This window comes from Danio rerio, chromosome 9, assembly GCF_052040795.2.
Source record: "Danio rerio strain M-AB ecotype USA chromosome 9, GRCz13ab, whole genome shotgun sequence".
In the NCBI taxonomy this organism is placed as follows: Eukaryota; Metazoa; Chordata; class Actinopteri; order Cypriniformes; family Danionidae; genus Danio; species Danio rerio.
Genome location: NC_141029.1, coordinates 21,682,739 through 21,691,692, shown reverse-complemented (window position 1 = coordinate 21,691,692; position 8,954 = coordinate 21,682,739). Strand labels below are relative to the sequence as shown.

Genomic DNA, 8,954 nt, shown 5'->3' with positions numbered 1-8,954 from the left:
GCACAAAAGCAGCATTTAATATTGTCAATGTCAAATCAACAGCTGAATTTGATCCACTGAATTTATGGAAGCAAATTTTTGAACTGAAATACGGTGAATTGAAAATTGTCTTTTGAATATTGTACATAAAATCTAGAAATTAAATAAAAATTACTGAATTTTTAAGTATGAAATTGTTTGAAATATTATTAGTTGAGATACTCACAGCTTAAATGAACAGCGGTATTAAATTTCAGCACCTAACACTACAAACCCTGGCAATCAAGTCATTAAAATGCAAGCAGTTGTTAATTCAATGTATTATTATTTTCAATTTGTGATATTCGATGAGCTTTTTATATCAATACTTTTGGCATTGATTTTGTTCCATACATGTAGTTGTAAAGATATTTATAATTAGAGCAATGCGTAAAGTTGAAAAGCAAAATAAAATGTTAGCCCATTTTTCAAACATTAAAACAACTACATAGTTCGATTGATCAGAGAACATTTAGTGATAACAATTTAAAAACTGGTGTTAGCAATAAATTTTTAAACATATTTTGGTAGCTGGGTAAATGGAGGTTGCACTCATTTGGTGAAGAGGTGTTTTGAATTAGTGCATCAACCTCTGGAACTATTAGTAAACTGAAGCAATATTTTTACCCACACTGAAGAAGTCCATTCATAACAGTGAACAAGGTCACCATTAATGATGGGATAAATTAGAAATATCCAGGCAAACCTGAATAATAAGAGATCAGTAGATGGAAATGGCATACTGTGATCCTCAAGTACCATCACATTTTCCTTTTTAAATCAATCTTGTTTATCAAAAGACAACAGAAAAAATAGGCAAATTAGAACAAAACACTGACTGCTACGTAACTTTGGATTGATGATCAAGTTTGTCAAAATATTTTTTGACAACATAAGCATGTTGATTTTGCATGTGTGTTTTTCAGCAGGAGCATCAGAGCTAATTAATATTTATGAACCTTTTAAATAGGGTAATTTAAGGTCATTTTATCTTAGGATCAATTCCTTGGGTTGTAAATTGACATGTAAAACAGTTTCTGGAGAATTACTGCACTTATATTAGCCACATATCTTTTACGTAGATATCAAAACCATTTAGAACATAATATATATTAATGCACACTATGGCACCTTTAAATTAGTTTAAAGCTTTTAAAATGAAAAGTGCTTCTGTGAAAATAGTGTAAAATTAGTAAGCAGCTTGTGCTATAGTGGTCTACAAATGTCTTCTGCTCGACAGAGGTTCTAGAATTCAGGAAGTGTGTGGGTTATGAGGCTTGTGTAAAAACTTATCACAGAGGCCATATAATTGCACGATGCTGAATTTCATGTCAGAATCTAAAGTTAATATTAGTTCTGCCACTACATTAGAATTAAAGGAAAGCACTCTTTCATGAATTGTGCATGTGGACACGAATGGAATTCATTTGCTTTCTAAAAAGCAAACATAAACTTGTTCCCAGATTGAGATATTAATTTGTTCCTTCATTTTAAAAAAAATCTTGCCACCTTAATCTTTTTTTTTTTTTTGCTAAATAAATATTTTTAGTCATCTCAACTCACATCATTCAAACTGACTAAGCATATTAAGTTAAACTTCGTGTAACTTAAAATGTAGTTGTTGTAAAATAAGTTTATCATAGAATGTTGTCATGACTTTCTGTCTTTCGTACATGGCAGTAAACGAGTATCAGGTCTTTTTGAAAAGCTGACATGGTGTGACATTTTGTACTTACAAATAGTTATACAACTTATGCAATTATTATACTTGCTGATTTTATGAGTTTGCAGTTAAACGGCGATAGACAATTTATTATAAAATGTTTATTAAACCATTTAACTTTTGTTTTTATTTTTAATGGTTTTCCTAAATTATGAGAAGAGTTATAAAATGGTCAATTAATATAATATCAACAGCTCATATAATTTTAATAACATAAATGATGCACCTGAAGAAAATGTAGCTAAAACCATGCTCTATGTCTGACATGTGTGTATCTTCTTGTAATAGTCATCATGTCAAGCCGTTTCTCACCCTGACGATCACGTTGTTCTCGAGCGAAGTGGTTCTCAGTGGAGTCCCACTCTCATGTAACCACTTCCCCTTGTTCCTGTCAGCAGACTCTCTCAGTTTGATCAGAAGTGTTAAACATGTGGAAGGGAGAGCGACAGATTCATTGCTGCTTTCGGTGATTATGGAGGTCTTTCGAACCAGGATCCTGCAGCTCAGTATGTGTGTGATCTTTACCTTGCTGACATATTTAGGTATGTTGCAACATTGTTTTTTTTTTTGTTTTTTTTTTTGTTTTTGTTATTGTGTGCGTTGTGTTTTGTGCAGTATGATTCCCTTTTTGTGTTAGAGGTAGGTAAAGACATGAGCAACAAGTGTCTCTCATCAGCTTTTGCATGTGTGTTTAGATGTTTTACTGCCTGATGCATTTACTGTAAGCTAGTTAAGTAACAGTGATTTTCTGTGTCTTTTCTTCAGATTATTCGAAATCCAATCAAGAGTCAAAGATTTATCAGCACATCAACAAAACAGTGTTTTTGGGGAAAACAGTTACACTTAACTGCAACAAAACCACATTAGATCATGAATTTACATGGAAAATGAACAACTCCCATATTTTTAGCTATTCTTCTGAAATTAACAGCACTCACACAAACTTCAGCTCAAACAGGATTCACATCAACCCAGCAGCTCCAAGAGATTTAACAATACAGCAAATACAAGCATCTGATGCAGGAAACTACACCTGTTATCCAGCAGGGATAAGATGGACATTAACAATACAAGGTTATTCCATGACTTTGTTTACTGATTCATTTTAAACTACTTCAGTGTAACAAATTAGTTTTTAGCCTATAGACTATAACCAGTGGAATCCAGATTAACTGATATCATGTGTGTCTTAATTTTTTTATTATTTGTTTTAAGAAAAACGTACCAGTTCAGAAGTGTCCCTCTACATCATGATTATCATCATTATAGCATCTTCTGGAGTCACTATAGTCTGTCTCATAATCACTATCTACATCTGCAAACACAGGTGAGATACACTGACTTGCAAAAGTAATTGACTTGTTTAATTCAGGTTTCATTAACAATCTGGTAGTAAACAGAGATGTCACTTTCCTGTTTGCATTTATTTCATACTCTTTTTAAAATGTATTTTGAGTTGAGAGCCACATTTGGTTTAAATACAAAATAAAAGCTAAAACAATTGTTCGATTTGTTAAATTGGAATGTGTTGTGTTTTTAAGGAGATGTAAAAACAACACAGAGAGTGAACAACAGAGTCACAGAGAAACGGTACAGGACTTTTTGAATATTCCCCCTTGGTGAATAGTTATAGTATATATATATATAATATATATATATATATATTAGTGCTGTCAATCGATTAAAAAATTAACAAATTAATCACACTTTTTTTATTAATCACGGTAATTTACATTTAAAAGACTTAAACTTGTTTTGGCTATTCAAATGTAAAATTAATGTAAACGCAAGACAAAAACTATTGAAATTCAAAATATAATTGGTTATTAGAATTTTTGTTTAACTTGTAACAAAAATTTCCTCATGTAAACAACATACCCACAATAAGCCATCAAGATCATGGCTTGACAGCCATATTTATTACAGAAATTAAAACACTGGCATGTTAGTCAAAAAAAATAAAAATTCCATTTTGGATTCTAAGTGGACTGCAAAAAAAATGCCAAAATACAGGCATTGCAGATATGGAAAATGGAAAATAATAATAATAATAATAAAGTATTGAATACAAACAATTTTACTCTTTTAAAGTTGTATTGCTGAGTTGAGAACTTTAATTATAAAGTAGAAACAATTTTGCTTAGTCCTCCTTTACACAGTTGCTAAGACAGTCCAGTCTGTTGACATTATTGGGGGACAATGTGGACCTTTTCTTTGTGAGTTGATGTGAGTTGAGAGTGCAACGCAATTTCACGGCAATTCGTAACTTTTTGATTTAGTGGCTACTCATTTGCTGAGTTGTCCGTCTCAGGAGGCGCTTGCTCTTCACTTTGCGATCGCGTTGAGCACCTGCCCCTGTAAGTGTCTGTGCTCTGTGCATGGGCTTGACACAGACACACACAGAGACAGACACAACGCGCGCAATGACAGGGTAGCTGGAGCGACTCCCTTCAGATTCAACACATTCAATCGCATTCATCAAAAATTAAACTGAGCATTCTAAAGTATGGCTGTAATTCACAAGGATTCTGACAAAACAACGCAAAGTATACACTTTCATTGTGTAGGAAACACGTCAAACTTAATGAAACATTGGAGGGCTCATGCAGAAAGGCAGATGAATGTGATGTCTTTGACAGCTCGCGACTTCATCTGGCACTTTTACTGAGTACATTTACATAAGACACCAATACTCCGATTTTAATATGATTAAGATAATACTCTTATTAAAAGTCTACCATGTAAACAGCGAATTTTGATTACCTTAAAGGACCACTGAGTCACAAAATGCAAAGGTTTTTCTTTCCGTTCCGCCATGCATTATCAAATTCCATTAAAACAGAAGTCGAAAGTTAAAAATGACACACCTGAAATTGCATAAAACTCTGGATAGCCTGGTGATTTGTTTTATACTGAAACTTTGCTTCAAAATGTTCTTGGCCTTTCTATATTTCTTTGCATGTTAAACACACGTCGACCACAACAGAAAGTAAAAAAAAAACCTGCAACTGCGTTAATTGCGTAAAAAACTTATTTACTCAATAAATATTACAAATTTATTGCATGCGTTAATGCCCTAATTTTGACAGCACTAATATATATACACACACAAGTTATAAATTATTATTTTGATTTAAAAAATCATTCAATAACTTAGTTTTTTGTTTACTTTTTTCCTTTCTTCTTTTTACTTTTTTGACACTTTAGCCACAGGCAACATCCAGAGGAAGAATACAGACTCAAAGGAGTCAATACTTTGAAAGATACAACTCAGTGTATGGACAAATATGATGTGATTCATTTTGTTTATTTAGTTTTTCAGAATTAAAACTAAAAGTGTGCATAGTTTAAGTTTCAGATTTCTAAGATGGAAACAAAGGACATTTTCTAGTTTAGCCGTCAAAATTCCTTTTAAATCTTTAAGATTTCATTTTTTTTTAAAATCTATTTAATGTTTAAATGGCTCCATTTTTTTTTTTATGTTTCTTCAGGTTTAAAGGTGCCATATAGTAAAGTGGTTCAATATATTAAATTGTTCTCTGATATCTATATCTAGATCTGTTTCTCTGATATCTCTGATATCTATTTCTTCAGGTTTAAAGGTGCCATATAGTAAAGTGGTTCAATATATTAAATTGTTCTCTGATATCTACATACAGTATGTGGCTTAGGTAAATGCAAAAAAAAAAAAAAATCTCCATAAATTCCTACAAAGACAAAATATAAAATAAGAGAACAAAAACCGTACAGCATTTAACTTTATGAATTTTTAGAATATGTTTTTTCTAATTGTTTTTTTTTGTGTGTTTGTGTGTGTGTGTGTGTGTGTGTGTGTGTGTGTGTGTGTGTGTGTGTGTGTGTGAATATACAGTGTTCAGCATATATGAGTACACCCCATTTTGAAAACGAATATTTTGATCTATTTCTTAGTGAATATGGGTAATGTATATTGGTGGATTTGAACAGATTTCATTAAAGAGATAAATTTATTAAAAGAATATTTTAGTCACCGAACATCTTTAGAGATGGCCAGATGATACATTTAAATTCATGCAAAATATGGCAAAAAATACAAACTAAATAAAAAAAAAAATTTCAACAAAATTGTATATATTTTTTGTTTCTCTTGACTTTTGGTATTTTTGAAAATTGTATTTAATATTTTTCCCTAACATAAATTTTTGAACCATTATTTGAACCATTATATAAGTTATTTTGTTGGATTGGCTTCAGATTTGACTTCAGTACTGACTAAACTAATGTATATGCACAAATATAATATTGTAACGCATCCTATAGAAAATGTTAATTTAAATAAGAGATTTGTGGGGGGCATTCTCATATATGCTAAGCACTGTACTGTTTACAATATGTATTTTACTGTTTACAATATGTATACCATAAAACCATTTTTTGTTTTGTTTTTTGAAATGCATAATCTCCCTTATTAGTGATTATATTGCAATTTTATAATGTTTGTCTGGGAAATATTGTGTTGTGATGGAGAATGTTTTATGAACATTTAAATTGTGTGCAAATCGATCCCACATCATATTCAGGCCCTATATGCCTTGCATCAAACAGTATAATTTTATTTTAACATATAAGCACAACACATATAAGCAGTTAATATGTGACTACTTAGAAAAAACTAATAACTTTTAATAATCAATTCAAATAATTCTCTATTCAATTTATGGATTAAGTAACAGTGCACAATCAGTTATTCTGGGTAGTTCTCAAAACCTTATATTGGTGAACGTAATCACTACATATTTGCTCTGATAACAAACAACTACACGTTGTTTGTGTTTTTGCTGTTCATGTAATGACTGTTTATGTACGATACATTTTACCAAACTTTTTTAAAGCGATGCGCTGTCATCCATTCCAGATAACAATTGAAATGTGGTTATTTGAATGTTAATAGCAAAGCTTGGTTGGCTTCTGACTTCATGAAGGATCAAAGCACAGATAGATAAACTTTAGACTTTTGGATAGAAAACTAACTGAACCACCATGTTTAATCATGAATCGATGCTTAATGTTAATCAAATAATAAAGGACAACGAGAGAATTCACTGCTTTTCACAAAATAACTATGGTAATGTTATCTTCCGCATCAATATTCTTTTTTTATTATTATTATTACTTGATACCACTTGTATAGTCGGTCTTTATCAATTTTTCTAAATTTGTCTTATTGTTTACTATTATTGCTAAATATTTCCTATCATAAAATGTATTATGAACTGTTTTAATTAATTAAATTTTCCCTGAAAGAAAATAATCAGGGGTTTGGTCATTTTGGTCTTAAGTCAAGTCAAAAGCTCAAGTCTAGGGACTGACACTGCCAACATCAAAGTGTAGATAAAAGGGGTATACCATAGATATAACACAATTATTGATAGATCATGCAAAACAGGAAAAGTCTATCATCATTCACTCACTGTTACAGAAAAAAAAAAAAAACATATGAATGGAACATACCACTGAATTTTGAGAAATGACAGTAGACATAAAAACATTCTGGTTACCAACATTTATCAAAATGTTATATTTTAAGTTCTGAAGACTAAAAGGCACACATGTTTGGAACGTTTGGGTAAACAAATGATTGCACATTGTTTATTTTTTGGATGAACTATCAACATTAAGCATGTCTAAATCCCTTTCATAAAAGGAATGCAAGAGTTTTGTGAGCACTATAAAGATAGCTGTCTATTGGGTTGTTAATAAAGATGCTACTAAATTATTTTTTTTTTATATATTAGGATTAAAATTGCAATCCCCCCAGTTCCTTGTCTAGCATTAAAGTTAAAAGTAGCTCTGATGGATTTTATTACTTAAAAAAGGCTCAGCTGATATGAGGAGCAAAAAAAAAAAAAAAAACATATCATGTATAATAACATAACATGTATTAATAACATGTTAATATTAACATAATGATGCCTTCATAGTCAATCATTTAGTCAGTGCTCTCTTGGGAATCATATTTATGTTGAAGAATGCCTATATTAGTTTGGTATACCTCAAGAAAATGATAATAAAAAATTAACAATAATAATCTAAAAGTAAAGCTTTTACCAAGTTTGTAGATTAGAAGAGTATAGGAGAAAATACCACTGTAGTTACCACGTGTTTAAAAATTATGTGTTAAATAATAACATGGAGAATGAGAATAAGATGGCAGTTTAATTTTTTTAGTAAACTCTCAATTTAACAGACAGACTATAAAAAGTGTTTTATGCAATATTATGTGTAATATAATTATGTTACTGACACCACACAGAACATTTAATGTTTATTTTTATTTATTTTTATTTTTTTTTTTGATAACCCATTCACAAAAGGCCCTGCAAACATTGGTCCAAAGACAACATCATGTCCCTGACTAAAATGGTTGCAGTAGGAGTGGATAAATCGGAAAACAATGCAACATTCAATTTCTTAAAAATGCAAAATAGCTGCTGACTTAAGAGGTATTTACTTGCCTACATTACTTTAAATTTTAAAAAGTGTAGTTAAATGATACACTGTAAGAAATTAGTCTGCCTTGACCCAACTTTCACTCTAAATGGTGTCTTGATGCTCATTTCCCAAAAGGGCAGAATTATGAGAGTAGATGTTGTCTGCATTGTTTGAGGTGACTATATCTCGATCAAATGGTAGCAATCCGCTTGTTAAGTGGTGACGTGTTTGTGACGTATGTAATACTGTTTCCGGGTCCAAGCCGCCACTCATTTGAGTTGAGAAATCATTCGTTTATGATCACGTTTTATTCCTATCACACATTAAAGTTAATTTTATATAAAATCATAGTGTAGACTCTGGGCTTGCTGCATAACAAATACCAAAAATTTAACAATTTATTTAAAAAAAATCAATTTCTGGCCATCAAATATTAGGGATGGACATATATATTGCGATCGTGATTTTCGAAAGCCTTAAATCGCTTTGTAAACGTTTATTATTACCATTTCATGAGTCTTCCCATTTAGTTGAATAAAGTGCTTGGACCCGGAAGCCGCCTCGCGTGACGTCACAGTTAACAAGCGGATTGTAGAATGGGGATGAGTGTGGTGCACAGAGGAGCATGTCATCAATGGTGTGGAACATGCGTTACCATATAAAGAGAACAACTGCGTCAACGCGTCAAGAATTTTTAGAGTTCATTCTGACCCCGATGAAACCAGTACTGCTGTATATTTTG

General features: G+C 31.4%; 1 protein-coding gene across 3 annotated transcripts; it reads left to right on the top strand.

The window, feature by feature from the left end:
* Nucleotides 1-2,188: 2,188 nt before the first annotated feature.
* On the top strand, nucleotides 2,189-5,607 carry LOC103911635 (uncharacterized). 3 transcript variants are annotated; one of them, XR_015499298.1, is made up of 6 exons: nucleotides 2,189-2,283; nucleotides 2,507-2,815; nucleotides 2,957-3,068; nucleotides 3,283-3,331; nucleotides 4,949-5,240; nucleotides 5,344-5,420. XR_015499298.1 is itself a non-coding variant. In XM_087267681.1 (5 exons), the coding sequence occupies exons 1-5, from the start codon at nucleotides 2,214-2,216 to the stop codon at nucleotides 5,030-5,032; spliced, it is 618 nt and encodes a 205-aa protein (XP_087123807.1). In that variant the 5' UTR covers nucleotides 2,189-2,213; the 3' UTR covers nucleotides 5,033-5,607. The 3 variants fall into 3 exon arrangements, 2 of the variants coding, with proteins under 2 accessions (XP_087123807.1, XP_087123806.1); XM_087267681.1 differs by having other exon boundaries at nucleotides 4,955-5,607; XM_087267680.1 differs by having other exon boundaries at nucleotides 4,949-5,607.
* Nucleotides 5,608-8,954: the final 3,347 nt, after the last annotated feature.